This window comes from Geospiza fortis, unplaced genomic scaffold (genome assembly GCF_000277835.1).
Source record: "Geospiza fortis unplaced genomic scaffold, GeoFor_1.0 scaffold657, whole genome shotgun sequence".
Lineage (NCBI taxonomy): Eukaryota > Metazoa > Chordata > Aves > Passeriformes > Thraupidae > Geospiza > Geospiza fortis.
This window is the reverse complement of record NW_005054481.1, coordinates 607,880-628,825: the sequence shown is the minus strand read 5'-3', so window position 1 is coordinate 628,825 and position 20,946 is coordinate 607,880. Positions and strand designations below refer to the sequence as shown.

Genomic DNA, 20,946 nt, shown 5'->3' with positions numbered 1-20,946 from the left:
GGTTCTGTTGGAGCAAGGGGGATCTGTAGAGAAGGATGTATTCTTCCTCTGAAGATCCAGTGGAAGAAGAGACAGCTGTTGTTTATCTGGGGAATCCTGTGGAGAAAGCTGTGTTGGTGTCTCAAAGAATCTCAGAGTATAACTGGGTAGCAGTGCTTGGCTCCTCCCTCTGGGCGGAGCATCTCGCAATGGGATGTTACAGTTCTTATCAGTCATGCACTGATATTCAATAGTCTGTTATCAGCAGATGTCCCCTCCCGAGGGAGGCGTGAATGTGGTCACTCAAAGAGAGAGATCAGGCAAACTGCTCACTTGACAAGGTAATCTGCCATACAGATGGTAATGGAAAACATCTTACATGCAATCTTCAACAGTAAGGAACACCTGAGATGGGTTGTTGCTCTTGGAAAGCTAACCAGGATGAAAAGCTGGCTGTGAGGTCGGAACATGTGAGCTGTTTTGGGCTGCTTAGTGCATGACCATATTCCAAGATGGGTTTTATCTGTTCTGTTGGGTCTGGAGTACATCTGTGGAGACAGTTCCACCTGAATCTGTAGCCACTCTTAGCTAGTGTTTTGTCCTGTTTCCAAATGATGCTTAGAGTTCTGCCCTCGGTGGCTGAAGTGTCCACTTCTTTCTGTGGTTTCTCCAGGTCTCTTCAAACATTTCAGAATGAAAATTAGTGTTCCTTTCAAAAATTGTAACATTTATTTCATAACTACTTCTTTTCTTCAGAGATGACACAGAGTAATTTAATATTCTCAGTGTTGTGCTGCAGTACTTGCCTGTGGTGTAGGTGCTGGAACTGACTGTTAAGTGCAATTGTACTTGAAGTGTCTTAGGAAAGTGTACTTATTATACCTGAGTCTTCCTCACAGGTGATGGGGAAGGAATTATCTGGATGGTTGCGCTCAGAGTGGCGGTTACAGGCTCAATGTCCAGGGGGAGCCCAGTGAGGAGTGCCCTGTGTGGGGGCTGGTGCTGTTGGATATCTCTGTCAGTGATGGGGACAGTGGGATTGATACACCCCTGGGCAGTTTGCCAACAGCACCGAGCTGTGTGATGGGGTCATATGCTGGAGGGAAGGGATGGGGCGTCCAGAGGGACCTGGACAGGCGGGAGAGGCAGACAGTGGATTGAGAACAGCCATCAGGAGAAGAACTTGGGGGCGTTGGTGGGTAAGATAGGACCAGAGGCAGCCCAGATGTAGAAGAATTCTTGGCAGAACAAGGGCATACTGTGCTTTTACCAGAGTTGGACAACCCTTGCCTGCAGATTACAGAGTTTCTTTGAAGACCATGTACTGTTCTTGGAACAAGATAGACCATGTACTGTCCTTGAATGGATACAACAGGAAAAAATGAGCATTGTGCCATGACAAGGCCAGATGCCAGGCACATTGTGGGACCTGCTAATTTAGCACACCTTAGCTAAAAATGCTTACAGCATGACTGACAACCAATCAGCAAATAACATGTATGTGTGAATGCAGCCACTGAACCAACGAGCATTAAGCATTAGTGGTGTGAGGCAGTGCAGAGAGAAGCATAAATATGCCAAAGTTGCTGAATAAAGCAGAAGGACATGGAGCCACGTCGGTGTGATTGTCGGTACTCAGCCAACTCTCTGTGGGACCCTCTTCACCCAGAACTGTCCTTGTGCTGGGCTGATGCCCAGCATGGGGAGAGGTGGGGGGGATTCTGCCCCTCTACCTTGCTCAGGTGACACCCCCACCTGCAGAGCTGCCACCAGCCCTGTGCCCCAGCATAAGGATAGGGTGCCATTTATGCATCCCATAATTGCCCCAAGGCCTTGGAGATACACAAAGGGCTGGAGCCCCTCTGCTCTGGAGCCAGGCTGGGAGGGCTGGGGTTGCTCAGCCTGGAGGAGAGGAGGCTCCAGGGAGGCCCTGGACCACTTAAAAGCAGTTCCAGGAGAGCTCAGAGGGACTTTGGACAGGGGCTTGGAGTGACAGGACAAGAAGGAATGGCTTCCCACTGCAGAGGGCAAGGTTAGATGAGATATTGGTAAGAATTCTTCCCTGTGAGAGTGGGGAAGTCCTGGCACAGGTTGCCCAGAGAAACTGTGGCCACCCTATCCTTGGAAATGTTCAAGGCCAGATTGGAGAGGGCTTGGAGCAGCCTGGGATAGTGGAAGGTGTCCCTGCCCATGGCAGAGGTCTGAACAAGATGATCTTTAATGTCTGTTCCAACCCAAACCAGTCTAAGACTCTGTGATATGCCAAGAAAAGTCAAATACAGGAGAATTCAGATCCTAAGCTTGCTCAAGAAATTTTTGCTGACAGCTATGTCTCAGACTAAACCTGTGTAATCTTTATATTTAAGGTCATGGGCCATTTTCACACATGTTTGATGGAAGATTTATTCCACTCGCTCGTCCAGATTTGAATTGGAAGGTAGGCTTTTCACTATTAAAATAAAAAGACAAACCTAAAATTTTTAGAGGCAGAATAATTAATCTTTAAAGAGTTCCAATGCTTTTGAGGCTGTAGTGGTCATCTGGCCTTACCTTATTGCATCATTTTGATGGCTTAATTGAAAACCAGAATGTTGTTTTCTAATCTTGTGATGATATCCTTGTTAGGTCTGCACTGATCATTTTTGGTCAGCACTGTGCCTTAAAATGCATATTGAGAGCTTTCTGCAGAATATATTTTACATTTCAAAAGTACCAACTGGCAGCTTCCTTTCCAGTATGTTTAGTCCAACAGCAGGATATTCAATATTGTTTAGAATTCAAACTTTCCAAAACAGTTGTTTGCTGTGAATGAAGTGCAACACAGTCCTTTCAAGACTCTCTCTGCTTGTAATTTCTTAGCAAAATCAAATGAGTAAACTGGTTAATCTTTTACACAGCAAAATTGATTGTTTTGTCTTTTAGCACTGTAACTGCGTTGCTGCTGTTTGTCAACACACAGAATTAACAGCTGTCTGCAGAAGAGTGTGTTTCTGGACTCTGTAGACCGGGTGATTTCCTCTTCTGTTTAATTGAAAATGACTAAGAAAGCACCCAGCTTCTGCACTTCACACCAGCCTGCCCATGTGCCCTGCTAGGCAGTGCTGATGGCTTGGAGTAAAGCTGTGACTCTGCAGGAAAGATGCTTAAACTATGTAATAGAATATTTGGATGGGTTTTTTTCACAGCATGAAACTTCTTCTGTTCAAATGTTTGAGCACTTGATCACTTCCAATAAACTAGAAGAAGTCATGAAGTTCTATGGTCTTGTCCTGGAAGAAGATCTGTTGTTCATCAAGGAACAAATAGGAGGGCCTATAGATGAAACTGCCTGTGTGAAATCGGTGAGTCAGGGTGTTGCTCCTGTGGTTATGCCAAGAAACGTCTTTATTTCGCTGAAAGAACAGATAATTTTGGCTTCTGCTATATGTTACTCCTAGCTCTATGAAGTTCTGGGAATCCTGTCACAACTGATGCTGGAGGAGTGTTATGTTTATTTCTTACAGTGCTGGTAGATGTGTTAATGTGCTTACAGCTCCCTGAGAATTCTTACCCAAAAGCCTCCAGATCAGAGGAAAGCTGTAGAAAGTTACTTGTATTTAGGGAACCTAACTGGTGACTTGGATCCACTCAAGGGTACTGAAGAGTTGGAAGAAGTGCTCACCAAGGTATTTTTCATCATTTACATTCAGTCCTGGGTGGTCCCAGTTGGCTGGAAATCAGCAGATGTGGCTCCATGAATAAGGGTCAGAAGGATAATCCAAGGAACTAGAGGGCTGTCAGCCTGACCTTGGTGCTAGGGAAGGTCATAGAGCAGATCATCCTGAATGCCATCATGCAGCACGTACAGGACAAGCAGGGAGCCAGGCCCAACCAGCCTGGGTTTAGGAAATGTAGGTCATGTTCAGCTGGAGGGCAGGAAGGCTCTACAGAGGGATCTGGATAAGTTGGATCAATGTGCCTAATTGTGTGAGGCTCCACAATGCCAGGTGTTGGGTCCTGCTACAGGCTGGGGTCAGGGCAGCTGGAAAGTGGCTAGACAGAAAAGAGGTGCTGTTTGGTTGACAGTGACTGAAAATGAGTCAGATGTGCCCAGGTGGGCAAGAGGACAATGGCACATGGCCTGTACCAGCCATAGCATGGCCAGCAGGACCAGGACAGTGACAGTGCCCCTGTACTGGGCACTGCTGAGGCCACAACTTGAATTCTGCATTCAGTTTTGGACCCCTCACTTGAAGAGAGACACTGAGGTGCAATGGAGAAGGACAGTAGAGCTGGGGAAGGGTCTGGAACACAAGTATGATGAGGAGCAGCTGAGGGATCTAGGGGGGCTTGGCCTGGAGTAAAGGAGGCCACCCCCAGTCTGGATAACAAAACTGGGCACTGGCAGTGATGAGGCAGGGAGGAATCCAAGCCTGGCCCAAGTGCCAGAGCTGCAACAGCTTTGATGACAGCAGTGAAATGCTTGGATTTATTGCAGTAGCAAACATAGAGGATAAGATTCAAGAAATGAGTTGCCTCAAGAGGCAAGCAAGAAGGGATGGCAGTTGTTAATCATCACAACTCTATGAAAGACCTCAGTCCTGTCTCCTCATTTTACACTTTGCAGCTTTTGTCATCTCTTCAAGGACACTCATTCAGTTGCCACCAGAGTAAACAACTGGTAGCAGCTGAAGTCAGTGGGAGATCTGTCAGGACAATCTGGTCCTAATCAGAATTTATGTGTAGTCCCAAACAAGTAAGCCACAAATGTTCACACTTGCCCATTATTTTCTGCTGCAGGAGTGGGTAGCAATCCCATGGCAAATACAAGGAGCTTGGCATATGAAATTGAGTCTGAGATCCTATAGGAAGAGGACATCCATTTACAAAATGCACAAGCTGATTTTTATCCCACTGGGCTCGTTTGCACACGAATCTTGGTGCCTGCCACTAGCAGGTTCTTTCCCCGTGTCTGGTTTGCCTTGTTTGGATTCTGTGCCTGTTTTCCAGTGAGATACCAGGAAGAGGAATGCCACACACGGTGCATGGCAGCACCTTCCTGGTGTTAGGCAGCAGATTGCACTGGCAGGCTGTGCACTGTGGTGCAGGCCTCTGTCATGACATGGACAATGGGTGTCCAGGCACCAGACATAAACAGTGTCCTGAACATGTCCCAGTAGCAGAGCTCTGTGATCATGGTATTTTTATCCATGATGTGCTTGCATCCTGCTGCTTGCATGTGTTTCTGTTGCTATTCACATCAGTTTTAGTATTTCTGTAGTGCAGGTAACATGGAAGCTATGTTTGTATACAATGTTTTCCACTTTCAGAATTTCAAGGCCACTTTGTGCCATATTTTTAGGTGAAGAATCTTTAAAATTTCAAGAAAATGTGCACCTTGTTTCTTATTATTTTGGTGTTTGTTTCCTGTTTACCTTATGGCTGAATTGTCCCTTTTGAGGCAGGAGTTTAAGTAGCTGAATATTCAAAAAATTTTTCTTAAAACTTATAAGTAAGTGTTTTTAAACTCTGTTCTATGAAGTTGTAGATTGCAAAAGATTGCAGGACAGTGACATATTTGTGTATTTAATTCCCTGAAAATGAAATAATTCCAAAATTTCCCCTCTTTGTTGATATGTTGTTTTTTGTTTTTTTAATTCCAAAGCTGCCGGCTTTCTTTTAATAGAGTAATGAGCAATGAATACTTGTGTTCATGGGTTTTAATCTTCTTGAGATTATGAGAAGACAGTTGCTTAGGCCCTCTTCTGGATTTCTAATGCCTGATAGCTTCTGGAAGTTCTTTTCTTGTCTTTGTGTTCTTCACTACCTCAGTGTTTATTTAAACAGTGTTTGTTTAAACAGTGGATGTTTATCACAAGCAAAGTCAAGGTGTATTCCCACTGTCTTTGAAAAGCCGTTAGACATTGTTGGTACACTTTAATTTCTTGTTGTTTCTGATGTTTTTCTTCTTGGCTCCCCTGTCAGTGGCCCTACCATGGTCGACCAAAGGAGAAAAGTTTCCTCTATGAGATTGTAGCTAATAAAAAAAATGGCATTGATGTTGACAAGTGGGATTATTTTGCAAGGTACATATCTTACATTTTATTATGAATTCCTCTTGACAAAATGCTACCGTATGTACAAAAATGATCATATGGTTAAACACTCTGTGCAATATTTCTAGGGATTGCCATCACCTGGGAATCCCCAATAATTTTGACTATAAGCGATTGCTTATCTTCACCCGGGTCTGTGAAGTGGGAAACCAGAAGCACATCTGCCCCCGTGACAAGGTGAGCAGGGGGAGCACCTGGGGCACGCAGGGGAGCTGTATCCCCTGGCTGGGGGTCCTGCCCCTGCTTCCTTAGCCCAAGAGGGAGAGAAGTATTGGCTGCTCTGAAAGTTTTTCTCAGAAGCTGCTTTTTGGGAGAGGGACAGAGCAAACCATTGTTTGAAAGGATTTGTGGCAGATCCTGTCAGGGGAGACTCTACAGACCCGTCAGATCTGCGTTATCCTGCTCCAGGCCTGCTGGGCAGGAAGTGAATGTGGCTGTGGTGAGGGACTGCTAAAGGGATGAGGGGTCCTCTCCACTGCCTGGGGTCACTGTCAACACTCTGCTCTCCTGCAGTGGCCTGAGCCAGTTTCAAAATTTGGAAATTATGAATAATAATCATTCTGCTTTATGCTGTGAATGGGAGGAGACAACTAATTTAATTGATTGATTGTTTTAATTTTCCTAGTAAGACAGTGGCAAAAGTAAATGCTAATAGGGTTTTTTTGATTCAGGAAGTTGGAAATTTGTACGAGATGTTCCACACCCGGAATTGCCTGCACCGGAGAGCATACCAGCATAAGACTGGCAACATCATTGAAATAATGCAAGTATATTTTCCTTTCCTTCCTTTTCAGTTTATATTTAAATTCCTGAAACAATCCATATCCATTTGGAATATTCAGAAAATCAATAAGGTGTGACAGAATAAAAGCTACTTCTGATTCTTGTGAAAAGACTTAGTGCTTAGGGTATCATAGAGGCTGTGGTTAGCAAAGCAAACAAAAACAGAAAGAGAGTAGGACAAAAGCATCCTTCCACATTAAATTAAATCAGAGGAAAATTGCTAAAGGCGTGAAGAAGCACAGTTTAAACCATTTAAACTGCTGACAGCTGAAGTCAAATCCTTATCTGCAAGTTAGAGACCACTTAGCTCAAACCGCCTGGTTACTAGAGCAAGGTTGCTAACAAAGTCATGAAAGAGCTCATGTAGTTTAGCTGAGGCCTGGCTTTGTGTTTATGTAATGCAAGATTTGTTCAGGACCAACTCAGCTGCCTACCTGCTGTTTTACCTCTCTTGTTGATGTTTATAGAATTTTCCCTATAACATTATTCTTTTTACTTTTCTTGAGAATCAGAAATACTTGTATCTCCAAATATTTTTTTCCTTAGGGTCTTGTCTGCTGGGTAACTGTTGAGTTTAGTAAAAAGGGATGTTAAGGATTACACAGTACAAGAGTGATTTGGATTGCTTTTATTTCATAAACTTCAGCTCCTGATTTAGGGATCCTCTAAAACTCAGACTAAAAATGCTCAGGTTTGACTGTACCTACATATAACAAGTAAAACATATTTTTTAGTTCAGAAAAACTCAGTTCTTGGCTTCCTATAATTTTAGCAGCCTTTCCAAAACAGTGTCCAAACTGGCAATGACAGCAAGGTACTTGGAAATTTGGAAGAACATAATCTTTAGATTATAATTTTTCCCATCTGAAAATATTACATGTTTGTGATGCTTTCCCTTTACAATGCTTTGTACCCTCGCAGCTAACTGGGGAGGCAGGGAGTCTGTAAAAGGGTTTGGTCATCTGTGAGGGAACCTTACTGCAGCTGAGGGACCATGTCACTGTTTTGCAGGGTTCTGCAATTGTCTCAGCAGTGCTAAACCCAGTCTAAAGCAGAAAAAAGTGAATTTGCTCTTTCATCTAAAGGTTACATTATGTTCTGAACCTGTCTTCAGTAAATCTCTGTTGGAATGTGCAGTGACAGCATGGAGACAAGATGTTGCAGTGATCAGTGTCTGCTGTGTGCTGGAGATACAGTTTCATCTGTTGTCTTCTGTTTATAACATACTAAATTGTTTCATTTTGCCTGCTGACCAGTGAGGTGTTTCAAAATGGTATTATCCTGAAGTCATAATTTTGTCTCAAACTAGGATAACAGAAGCCTTTCAAAAAGCAGACAAACATTTCAAAGTAAGAGGCTCTGGAGGAAAAGTGTATCGGATTTCTACAGCAATAGAGGACATGGAAGCCTACACTAAACTAACTGGTATGAGGTGTCAGAATTATTTTTTTAAGTAAAAGAGCATGGCTGCCTGTTAAAATGCTGGGTTTATTGCTTTTGTGCACAGAAGATGGGGCAGGCCTGGACTGTCTTATGCTTGTGATCTGAAATCTTGCTAGAAGGAGAGCAATACTTTCTAATTTAAATGACTTTTATGTTGTGAGAGAGAGAAAGAAGCACTAACTTTATATTCCATGTATGTTCAGATTCAGCAGTGTTCGAAGGTCCCGCCTGTGCCCTGAGTTTGTTGCACTTGTCACAAGTGGCATGTGAGTGAGCTCTAAGTGGTACTGCAGGTGGCTCTGTCAGGTGAAGTTCTGGATGTGTTTTGTGGTGTGAAGCTGTTCCCAAAGCAGGTTCCAAACAGCTCTCGTGGGGTCTCAGGTTGCCCTGCTTGCCTGCCTCTCCTGCTGTGTGCTGTGGGGCCCTGGTGTTGCCTGGTTGTGTTCAGAGCTGCAGTGGGGCCAGGCAACCCTACTGCTTCAAGGCTCTGTGGTTGGCTCTGTGTGCAGAGCAGGGGTGCTGCAGGTCCTGCTCAGGGCTGCTCCTGATCACTGGCACCTCTTGCAGCACCTGTCTGCTACAGCTCACCAGGACTTCCAAGCCAACCCTCCTGAGTTTCCATCACCAAGCCTTAGCTGGCCCACAGAGAGACTGAAGAACTTCTGGGATGAAGTGACAGGGCCTGAGGGCACTTGCAGGGAATCCTGTGTGCCTTAGCCTTCGTCATGCTAAAGGCCTTCTGCTGGCAGTCCTTCATGTGCCACAGCCTCTGCAGTCTGCCCACACTCCTGCTGCTGCAGTGAGGAGTCCCCTCTGTCTCTGTGTGCCTCTGCTCAGGGCAGGACAAGGGTGGCTGCTTTGAGGGGCAGTGGTTGTTGGGGAACATGAGCTGCATTGCTGAGCAATGGAAGGCTGGGCAGAAAGGAAAGAATTGAGGTGGAGTTGTTCCAGGGGAATTGCTGGCCTGGCGGGTCCTGCTGTAACTACCTGCTTACCTCTGGTACCTGGTGAGGAGCACAGCTCAGGGCAAGGACAGCAGGGCCGTGCCCAGCCTCTCACAGTCTGCCACGGCAAGGAGCTGCTTGCTAGGACCATCTGTTCAGCAAGGAGGGCTGAACAGCAAGGGAGAGTGATGTGAGGAATGTTCCAGCATGTACAGTGGAGCATGTAGGACGAGTATGGCCTCCTCTTAAACCTCCTTCCTGCCTCTGGTGCTGTGGAAAGTAAGATTTTTCCTTTTTTTTCTTTTCGCTCAGGGAATTTTCTTCCAATTGTTGCCTAAGAGATGGGAATGAACAATACTTAAGAGAGACAAAAGATGTAGCCAAGGAGGAGGGGGAAGGGTGCAGTTTGCTACCATTCTCTTGGGAAGGGCAGAGTAGCGGGAGATTTTGGGTGAGGGGCTGGGCTGGGCTCAGCTCCGCTCACTCTCGCCCTTGGGATCAGAGGTGAGACGGGAAGGCTGCTGCCCTGGGGAGAATTTGCTGCCACCCCGGAGTTCTGTCCTGCGCTGCTTTCTGCTCACCGGGGCTGAGCTTCAGCTGCTGAACTGGGACCTTTCCAACACCAACACCCGACCTCACGGGGAAGGGGACCCCGGCCCCCTCCATTCCCGGAGGGAGTGTCTGTGGGAAAGGCCGGCCCCGGGTCGGTGCTGCCGGGCTTGGTGTTGGTTTGCCTTGTTATACACACACACACGCTAGTAAGGAACTGCTATGCCTTTTCTTGTGTCTTTGCCTGAAAGCCCTGTAATTTTAAAGTTATAATGATTCAGAGCGAAGGGGCTCATATTCTCCATTCCAGTGGAGGTTTCTGCCTTCCTTGGCAGACACCTGTCCTTTAATCCAGGACAAGTGCTTGCAACCTGGACACTCCTTAGGTTTGTTTCAACAGTCCCTGGTAAGTGATGCTTCTGTGAAATTGTCCAGTTATGGACCTCTACAAATGATGAACATCTGGGAGGTTTGTAGCAGGCACAGGTACTGCAAAGGCCCCGTGGAGGGCAAAGGCCTAAAGATAGGAAATGCCAAGTCATGGTGAATAGCAAGAAGCCCCTCTCTTCCACCTTTCGGACCCCAGCTTCTCTCTCTGTAACCCTATAGGTCACTCCCTTTTAACCCCTGCTACTGGACAATTTCTGATCCCCCTATACCCTATATAATGGGCTGTTTTAGCCCGGTTCTGTAGAAGAGCTGTCACTGGAACTTCACAGATCACCCAATAAAGACATCACTGTGGAACGCCAGAACGGCCTTCTCCTCTCTCGCCCTGCGTCTGCTGGCCTGCGGTGCCGAGCAAGCTAAGAGCTGGAATCACAGAGAGCTGAGAATCACTAAAGAGCTGATATCCCTTATGCTTGCTAAAGGTAGCCAGCGGCTGAGAGCTGCTTGGGAATCTGGGCAGTCTGTCCCCATAAAGAACTGAGCTATCCAGCCCGTACAGCCTGCTCAGGGGCAAATCTGAACCCAGCAGGAGGCCGAATTAGAGGTTCTGCAGCAAAAGGTTCCCTAACTTTCTTCCATGGTGGGTGAAGAACCACCATGTGTTGCCTCCTGATTTGGCAGCAAATCCTAGTTCTAGTAAAGGCTGAGACAGCGAAGCATTCCTTGTCACTGCTGCTTTTGCACACGGAAGATGTTCATGGGCTTCTTATTTCCCCTGCGTTATCTATTCTTTGTCTGAAGAGACCTGGTCTGTGGTTCCTCATGGAGGAGTTCCTGGCTTTGGTTGACCTTGTCCATTAAACCAGTTGAAGGTGTTTTGGTACATGGCTCAGAGATTGTTCTGGACCCTGTTGGGAGCTCCTCAGGCCGGTTGCAGCTCCAGGTGGGCTCTTGCAGGGTTGTGCTTGCAGCATGTGTTGAAGCTGCCCAGGTGTTCCTGGCCAGGGAATGCAGTCATGGGGTGCAGATGAGGCCAGCAGCATCCTGGCAACAGCAGTCTCTAGGACAGCCAAAAATAACCTTTCTGCTCTGAAGCCACATCAAAAGAAGCCTGTCTTGCTCCACCTGGTGGTGGGAATCTTGCTGCATGTATCACTGTAGTGTGGAGTCAGGAGGGAGGATTTTGATGCTTGCATCCAAAGTCTGAGAAAACCTGAGGGCTTAATGGCCATTTTTTATTTTTTTACAAGACAGAGTCTTTACCCATGTCCTGAGCTAGTTAGTGGTGGAGTTTAGGATAGTCTGCTAAACAAGACTGGCTAAATAAGAGGAGAAAGTAATTTCTAGTGAAATAACAAAGTATGTTGCCAGGATGGGAATTGAGATAGTTTTTCTGCCAACAGTCATTGTGAATCTAATGATAATTAAGATAATATTGTGACTTCTCATTGTCAGACTTAGTTCCGTCATTCCCGGAAAGTGACTTTCCTGAACCAGCAGTTTTTTCTGGTTGCTTTAACCTTTGGCCCTGTTTGTTCATTTTACTGTGACACTGGATTGTGACTTACATAACAAAAATCAATGCAACTTTGGCAGACTGTGTCTACCTGGAAATTCTGCACTCAAGTGATCCAGAACTGGAGGAGGCACGAGAAATTTTGCGTAAAATAGAACGACGCGAATTATACAAGTTTTTAGGAGAGACTCGACCTGAATCAAAGAAGGAAATTATAAAGGTAATGTCCCTTAGCAGAAGGTTCTGAATTCTGTCCCCTTATAAATGTTCTTGAAGTTGCTGAACATCCATTTGTCTCTATGTGGGCTTTGTTTAGTTTGGGGGTTTTTTGTTATTTGCTATTTGAAAAATAGAGTCAAAAGTTTTCCTCCCATCTTAAACTAGCTGAGCTATGAAACATATAAGAAATTGGGGAAAGTTTTATCTACAAACAGTCAGAAGAACCCCAACAGGTGGAAATTCAGAAGTTGAATTATTGCAGAAATATTTCCTGGAAAATCTTTTCTGAAAAATACAAAATTTTATAAAAGACTCTTGATTGAATCTAGTGATTGAAAAGGTTATTACATCATTTGATGTTACTTAAAATTTCCAGACAATCAGGAACTCGTTTGCTTTGAATCGTAATTTGTGTGCTTTGCTTTGAGAATAAATGTTAAACTGAACAATAGCTGCTGAATTTCTTGGTGTTAAATTCTGTACTAAGCATGAGAATGCATGCACTTTTCCCAGTCTTTTTCATGAGTGCTTTTCAAAGCAGATAGCAGTTTAATTCCTGTTGTCTTATTTCAAAATAATGCTATATTAGAGCTTACTTCAGCTGGCTCAGCTCTTTTAATGTGCTATACTGTGTTATCAGATCATCAGTTACTTATCCCCAAATTTAAGGCATAATGGTGAAAATTTTCCATTTCTGATTTCCAGAAGTGGATGTCTGTATCTAGAAAGCCTTCATTAAAATAGTTCGGCTCTTTTAAAGAATAAGGTTAGAAAAGGACTACTAGATGTAACTGTTCATCTTTTTGTTTGAAGAGAAGCTTTGCTTGTGTTCTTTGTTTACGAAAAAGTCATGTTAAGAGATTCTGTATTACAAAAGCAGGAGGAAATAGGTGAAAGCAAGCATTAAATGGTTGTACATGGATTGTCAAGTTTTTGCCCTTCTGAGGAGAAGGTTGGGGTAAGTGGCCCAACAAATAAGGAGACAGGTGTGAGAGCAAATGTTATGATTTCCACCTTTAAACAGCTCCTTTTAGAAGCTTGGTTAATGAAAGGAAAACTCCCACTTTGAAAGTGCAGCCAGAGACATTGCATCTTGGGGTATCCAGGGTGTTTTGAAGGGAGACTGGATCCCTGTTGGTGCTGTAATTATATCCAGCCAGTGCTTTGCAGCTCGGCGTGCACAGCTGAGGGCTTGAGGGAGGATGTTTCCCTCTGTAGTGCCTGTGGCAGGAATGTCAGAGGCTCAGCCTCCTCCCAGCGCTGCAGAGGAGCTGCACAAGACAAAGCTGTGTCTGCTCTGCTCCTTCTCACACCACAAGGTTGTGTTTAGAACCACTGAATGGTTTGGGTTGGAAAGGACCTTTAAAGGCCATCCAGTCCAACCTCCTGCCATGGACAGGGACGACTTCCACTAAACGAGGTTGCTCCAGCCCTGTGCGTTTCTGTGATTCTCAAGCTGGCCAGAGCCAGGGGAAAATCCCGAAGAGCTTGAGAGTTCTCAAATTCGGGTTGAGTTTCCAGTTAATGCAAACTAGAGAGGTAATTTCAAAATGATGCAAGCAAAGTTAGGCAGTAAGTTAACCCATACACATTCTGATACAGAGTAGAAATAATTACAAACAGGCTGCCTCAAGCCTGTTTCCTCCTGGCAAAGTTTTTCTCCAAGCTTGCTCTCAGTCTTTCTTTGGTTTCTTGAGTCACTGCAAACCACACATGTGCCTTAGCTTGTCAATGTGTGTGATTTTCTACTCATCAGTCTCTGCACCTCTGCAATGAACAAATCAACAGAAAAAAAAACCAAAAAACCAAACAAAACCAAACCAAAAAACAACCCAACTACATCTAGCAGAATTCCTTCCCTTCTGGACGGTCTCCAGACTGCTCTGGGCTGCACTCCCATGAGTCTCAGTTGCTCCCAGGAAATCTTGGTGCTTCAAATTTTGCATCTTCCCTAGAACACAGCAGCCCTGAAAAAAGGCCACAGCCTTTGAATGAGGACATTTCAGTGGGCAGCTGTTCTCCATCTAACCATGCTCCTGTGCTTTGTGTTAGCCTAAAGTGTCAGCAGGGAATATTCCCTTGGGGCCAAAACCAAACAAAACCCCTTTGTGGGTTTTAGCTTTTGTGGAGTACTTTAGTGGAGTACTTTTTGTGGGTTTTTTTATTTTGTGGTTTTCTGTCTCTTCTGGGTTTTGTATGTTTTACTGCATAGATACAAAAGCTTTATCAGAGGGTAAGATCCTGCAGCCCTTAATTTGAAAAGTTCAGTGGAAATGTCTAGTATTCAGCTTTGGGGAACTTAATTGTAACACATTTGTATTGTAAAACAGTTGATTGAAGGTACTTATTTCCTGCTTCCATGCTTCAGCATTCTGGATGTTGCACTCCTGCTCTCCCCCTGCCCCATCACCGGGTATAAAGCTCCTCCTGCACAGACTGGCAGATTTTGGGTTTTCTCATTTGCATACATTTGGTTTGTTTCTAAAAACTGGGTTTTATACTAATGGCTATGGTGTACAGTAATTCAAACAACCAGATTGTTGCAAGAGTCTTGTCAAGCTGTGAAGAATTGAGAGCTTTAGTTTAAAAACATATTGTGTCACCTGTTGTGTTGCCTTGACCTAGACCTGAGAGTGCATAAATGTAATTTGAGTTACTGAGTTAATCCTTTGGTTTGGTTTCTTCCAGAGTAACAGCCTGGCAGAAAGCATTGCTAATTCCAAGCCAGAGAAGGACCCTCCAGATGTGGAGCTAAAGGCTGAGAATTTCATAGTTGATGTAAACACCTCTCAGAGCGGGTTCAAGTAAAAACTTCTCCATCACAGAGGGCCTTGCGTAGCCTGGTGGAAGAACAAACACACAGGGTGTCTGTGGCTGCAGCCTGGCTCCCTTTGAGGCTCAGAGGTTTCCTGTTGGGGGTTTGCTGTGGTGGGAGGGTGTGGGGCAGGCAGGGGGAGCCTCACTGGGCTGTCACCTGTACACTGCTCCTGGTGACAGATGGGCTCTCTTGTCACTGTCCTTCCCCCGACAAGGAGCAGTGGAGAAACCTGTGGGGTTTGATACACGGCTGTCAATGGCAGCACCAGGGACCACTGGATGGGTCAGGAAGGCAGGAAACCCCCAGAGGGAGGAAAGAGGCAAAGTGACCTCCAGGCTCCAGGTGCTGCACTCCTGATGCCTGGCAGGCACAAAGCACCTGCTGCCACGGCTGGGGCTGCAGCCAGCAGTGCAGGAGGGAAGCCTGAGGCACAGGAGGGAGCTGGGGCAGTCTGCAGGCATCACCCAGCTCAATCCCTGCTCTCAGCTCATTCTGGGAAGAGAGAGTGGCTTTCCACAGAGTGCATCACGAGCCGCTCCTGCAGCGCCCTTGCACTGAAGGTTCCCTTCACTGGGCCAGACGGGAGCAGCTCACTGAGCTTTACAGAATTTGCCTGGGCTTTTCCCACCCCACAAACTGAAATCGTAGGGAAGTGGGTCCCTGCTGACCACAGAAGTGTTGGTGTACCAGACTGATGTAAATGATGTCTAAACCTCATGCTTATGATTGTAAGCTCTGCTGCAGCCTCTGTAGGTTGTTTTGGGGAGGCCCAGGCTAGCAAGGGACAAGTCCACTTCCAGTGCTGGAAACTGGAATGTTTCAGAGCACAACTGGGAGCTGGTCACTGTAAATGTGAATATCCACCTGGCAGCATCAGAGCAAGAGGGGGTAGAAGAAAATACAAATACCAGATTGTTTTTTTAAGTAATAATTTGTTAAATACTGTCTCATTTGATGACTGTAATTTTCAGGAGTGGGATGTGTGTGGCCTTTTGTATTTATTGTGAGAAAACTAAAGACAAACATTAACAAAAGCCATTTTCTTTTTTGTACGTGCAAGGTTATCAGCATGGATTATGGAATGAAGGAACAGAATCCAATTGATAAGGTTCACTTCTATTGCAAGGCTGATCCTTCCAAGGCAGTTCAAATCAGTAAAGAACAGGTAGGTTTTTACTTTCCTTCTGAAAAGCATTTTTACCACCTGTGATGGAAGTGATCACAGTCCTGGGTGGTTGTTCATGCAGGATTTGTGAAGAGGTGGTGGGATCCATGGCCTTGCAATCTTCAGTGTATGTTGTACTGTGACAGTCTGGAACCCTGACAGCCTTTGCCTATGGACAGTACTTAAATGGAATACAATAGGAGTTGGAATATCTCAATTGCTTTGGATAAAACTCAGGGATTGTAGTGGAGCTTCTTACTGCTTTCCTTCTGTATTCTAAGAAATACTAAAGCTTTTTCTGCTTTATTTCAAAGGTTTCAAAGCTTTTACCCAAAATATTTATGGAGCAGGTTGTCCGGGTTTATTACAAAAGTCAGGATCCACATATTATTTCAGCTGCAAAACAGTACTTTGTTCAGTGGTGCATGCAGAATGATTTCACCAAACCACAGGTAACAAATTCACTCAATTATATTTCTTGTTTAGAGCTCATAATCTTAATCCATAAACTTGCTTTTTCAGTAACAAGTTGGACATTCAGGCCTTGCCTTTGTGGCAGAGGCACCCACTCACTCACCTAACCCCTGGTTTTATCACAGCTCCCAGCTGGGGGTGCTTTGGTTTCACTGGAGTAGTGCTGGAGACACCTGAAAGTACCATAGGATCACAGAATCATGGAATGGGTTGGGTTGGAAGGGGATCTTGAAGATCACCTTGTTCCAAAGCCCTGCCATGGCAGAGACACTTTCTGCTAGACCAGGCAGGGGAAAGAGCTGCATCCTCAAACAGGAGAGGAGTGCTCCTGGGTGGGGATGCAGGCATGGAAAACTGGGTAAGGCCCGTCTTTAAGGTCATTCTTCTGGCCTCTGTCTGTTAGAGCAGGTAATTTTAGAAGGGCTTGTTACAGATGGATCAAGCAACAGCTCTCCCTGGTTGTAGAGTGTGGTTGTGTCCTCTGAGCACATTGTTTGGGTTCAGGCACATCCACCCTGCAGGCCCTGGCGTGCTGCAGAGCACAGCAATGTGCATCTCACCAGCCAATTTCTGATCTTAGGCAGCTGATGGTCTGTGTTGGAATGCCTGAGCACAGATTCCCACCTGTATCTGCCTGGGGTGAGCCCCACTGCCTCAGCTGCTGGACAACCCTGCTTGTTTCAGACAGTGCAGGGCACATCCAGCCCCAAGGGGAGCTTGATTGCAGCAGTGCTGATGAGGGGCTGTGCTGAGGTCACAGGAAACACTCTCATGATTCTGTTAGTAGACCAGTGACCTTCCAGATTTTCTGGTAATAATTTAGGAAGAACTGGACTGCCAGTGGTGATGCCTTCTCAGGCAGGGCACTTTTGTCTCCCCACCACTCACTGCAGCAGTTTCCACCTCTGGGATGCACAGTCACCAGTGTTTATTGATTTACAAAGATTCTGGGACCTTGGATTGATTTTTTCCAGTTCAGCCTGAGGGTAAGCTGCTTTTCCCTGGCCTTAGAATGGAAAGCAAAAGTGAATTAATGTTTCCTGTATTTTCATACTAGGATGGTGATGTTGTTGCTCCTCATCTAACTCCAATGAAGGAAACCTGGAATAAGATGACAGATGATGAACACAGGAGAGCCTCAGAACCCAGCTGCAAACAAAGGCTTTCTTTTGATAAGTAACAGGTTTCTTTTTGGTGCTATTCAGTGTCCTTCCTCAGAAGCTGAGTAAATTTGAGCATCAGCTTTTTTAAAAGCTGGTTGGACGGCCTGGAATAATTCACAGAACAATGCAGAATGTATTTTGCAGTACAGAATGTTTTAATGTAGATACTTAAAGTGCATATTCCAGATGGACTTCTAAAAACCAATTTATTACAACAGAGTAAACTCAGTTCTCATTGATTTTTTAATGTAGTGGCACTGTGTAGCAGGAGTAACTTTAAAAATTGCAATTCATTGTTATTACAAGATTTTGCTACTCCATCCAGTCCTGATCCCTTCCTATTGCATGACTTAGCAGAAAAAATCCCAGCCCAGGTTTGATGGGGTTTTTGGGGGGGTTGGGGTTTTCTTAGTGTCTGAGGAAAAGAGGGATAAGTATGCTTCTGAAAATACAGTGAGGTAAAGAAGAAATTACCAAGAGTGGCATCTTCAAAGTTAACAAAATTAATTTAATGGAAAAAAAAAAAGGGAGAGAGAGGGGAATCTTTTGATAATCAAAGATTATATTTCTGGTATTCAAAAAGCTGGTGCAGGCCTCTTGCTACAAGTGGCCACAATTTTTATTGAAGTAACAATGCATTGCACTGCCATGCAGCCTTTTATTGTTTTATTGTGTATTTTTGATACATAGAATGTTATATTTTTTACTGTCTGTCCTGCAAAGACTGCTCAAAAGGCCAGTGGTGTGAGTGGTTGCAGGAAGGGCGAGCTGCCCAGGTGTTTGCCAGGGCTCAGGTGTGCAGAGAGGGCAGTGCCTGCAGGGCTCTGCCCTGCTCTGCCCGTCCTGCACCAAGTGCACCTTGGCTCTGCTTTACACTGTACTGGGCAGGCAGGCTCATCAGGAATCCCTCCGTTCTTGTATCTGCTCTGTTCTCCTGGACCTCATGGCTGTCCCTGTATCTTTTTTCTGTCTCTTGTAGTTCTGTGAGGGTTCTTACAGTTTTCCTGTACTGGCAGTACTGGTGTGAGTGTTCTGAATGTCTGTGCTGTTGGACAAATGAAGACCATTTTCCTCTCATCTTTTACTCAGGTCTAAGAGGAAGGCTGCTTTCATTAAATAAAACCTCAAAGCTTAAAAAAGTCTGACCACAAAACTAAAAACAAAAAGGTTCAGTAATACTCAGGAGTTGGAGCAATCTGTGGCCTTTATATCTGGAAAGGGGAGAGAGTTGTTGAACATCTGGCTCAGGCAGTCAGATGTGGGTGGCCAGGGTAGGTCCTGAAAAACAACCCAGTGGGAAGGTGCTGTGATAGAACTCCACAACCCCTGTAATATCTCCTTTGCCCTTTTTATCCTGGGAACTGATGCTGTTAGAGGGAGGGAAAATGAGTAGCCAGGTACTTTTGCTGCTTATATATCTTTGCTCATGTGTCTGAAGGTGTAACCTCTGGTGCTCCTGTCTAACAGTATTTCAGACCTGCAGATGGACCAGATTGGTTAGAAGGGCTTGTGACCCCTTTAAAAGCTTTTAAAAAATTTGCTATTCCTCAAGAAACAATATTTTAGAGATATCATTTATCTCCCTTGTCTATATAAGATTGAGTTGCATTTTGATATAATTTTGTTCTTGTTGATTTGGTTTGTTTTTAATTTGTTACTAACTGTGCACTTTATACTTGGGAAAGTTCTTCTGTTTATGTTAAACCAAAAGTGTGTACTTAAATTTAAGTTCTGAGGGCATTTCTTTTCTCGGCATGTTCATCTGAGGCTCTCTGAAGAATAAATTTGTAAACAATGATTTACTATTCTTTTAAAAAATTGCAGTGTGTGGATTTTATTAAAAACAGTCTTACTGTGCCATTCCAAGCAGCCAAGGTGTTCCTGCCTGCTGTCTGTGGGAGAGCTTCCATCTGAAGAGGTTCTTGGTTCCTGTCTCCTCGTGGGCAGTGGGGTCCAGGCTCAGGGAGGGTCCCAGCACTGCTCGTGCTCAGTGTGGCCCCCTGGCCCTGCCACAGCCTGGGCAGCCACCCCAGGGGCCAGGGCAGCCTTGGGTGCTGCTCCAGCTGCTGGGGAGGCGAAGGTGAAGCCCTACCTGACCAGCCCTGTCACCTTCTGTGCTGAGGGGACAGTGGTGGTGTCAGCCTCAGTGAGCTGGGTTGGGTGAGCAGGGCTGGACCAAAGCCTGGCTGCAGGACTGGGTTCAGAGTGTGGGTTATCAGTGGCACAAGTCTTGTGCTAGGGGTGGTGCTGGCTCTAGTTCCAGAGGCCCATTACTGCTGGACAGGGTCCACCCTCAGCGCATTTGCAGATGGGGAGACGTGGCTGGAGCTCCAGAGGGATGTGCTGGGATCCAGAGGGGTCTGACCAGGCTGCAGAAAGGGTCTGACAGGAACCTCCTGAAGGTCACAAAGAGGAAGTGCAATGCCTGCATCTGGGAAGGATAATTTCCTTCACCAGGATATGTTGAGGCCACCCACCCATGAGGAGGTGTAGAGGAAGGGATCCAGGAGTTCAGGCTGGGGGGGTAGGTGGGTGTAAAGCTGGGGCTCTGTGGGATGCAGGCCTCACAAAATTGCAGATTTAGGGACAGGAGCTGACATCAGGTGAGGTCATGGGGTGATACTTAGCTGGATGTCCAGCTGTGCTGCCGCAATAAATACATCAAATGTGGTCAGACCAGACAGGCCTGTGCCCTCCAATGGAGCCCCATGAGCCACCCCTGCCTGGAATCCCCCTGAAGGGCTGGTTCTGCTGCTTGGACAGGGGGGGTGGACAAGGAGGAGGAGGAGGAGAGCTGGCCCAGCCTCCAGGAATGAGGCTAAACCCTGTCAACCAGGCAAGAGACAACAGGTTGTGGAGCTCTGGCTGGGAAGAGCTCTTGTCATCCCCTCCTGAGGAGGAAGCCCTGGTCCTCACAGGGTGACGCACAGAGGGTGTGACTGTGCCAGAGGGGGGATGAGTCCCTGGAGCAGCGCCCCAGGCTGACCCCCACTCTTGCTGTGGCCACACAGCCCAGGCTGGGACAAGGCATGGCTGTCACAGCGGCTGGCCTGCTCCCCCCCCCACATCCTGCACACATTCACAGAGCCATTCAAGGGGCAAGGATGAGGCCAGAAGTTTATTGAGGAATGGTGACCATGCTGTCCCCAGCACTGCCAGAGCCAGCCCTGGGGCAGAGGCTGCCTGGGCTTGCTCAGTCCTAAAGTGTCTCTGCTCTTGAAGCTTCCTTCTCCCTGTGGGGCCCTGCCATGCACGGCTCTGCCAGTGCCCTCCCCCTGGGGCAGCTCTGCCTCATCCCAGCCTGGTGGTTTGGGGTTGGGCTGGGGGTTAGGGTTGGGGTTGGGGCTAGGAGTAGAGTTCGGGTTCGGGTTAGTTGTGCTATGCCACTGTGGGCCCATGCACACACCC

The 20,946-nt window shown here is 46.0% G+C and overlaps 1 protein-coding gene across 1 annotated transcript in view; it reads left to right on the top strand.

Moving 5' to 3' along the window:
* The window catches only part of SAMHD1 (SAM and HD domain containing deoxynucleoside triphosphate triphosphohydrolase 1), a 23,016-nt gene extending 3,660 nt beyond the window's left edge, over positions 1-19,356 (top strand). Inside the window, exons 4-14 of the mRNA XM_031063125.1 lie at positions 2,346-2,416; positions 3,165-3,320; positions 5,944-6,044; positions 6,143-6,251; positions 6,746-6,837; positions 8,167-8,282; positions 11,780-11,919; positions 14,607-14,696; positions 15,797-15,901; positions 16,216-16,353; positions 17,433-19,356. Of these exons, the coding sequence (XP_030918985.1) occupies positions 2,346-2,416; positions 3,165-3,320; positions 5,944-6,044; positions 6,143-6,251; positions 6,746-6,837; positions 8,167-8,282; positions 11,780-11,919; positions 14,607-14,696; positions 15,797-15,901; positions 16,216-16,353; positions 17,433-17,555 (1,241 nt within the window). The 3' untranslated portion in view covers positions 17,556-19,356. The remainder of the gene's footprint in view (positions 1-2,345; positions 2,417-3,164; positions 3,321-5,943; positions 6,045-6,142; positions 6,252-6,745; positions 6,838-8,166; positions 8,283-11,779; positions 11,920-14,606; positions 14,697-15,796; positions 15,902-16,215; positions 16,354-17,432) is intronic.
* Positions 19,357-20,946: the final 1,590 nt, after the last annotated feature.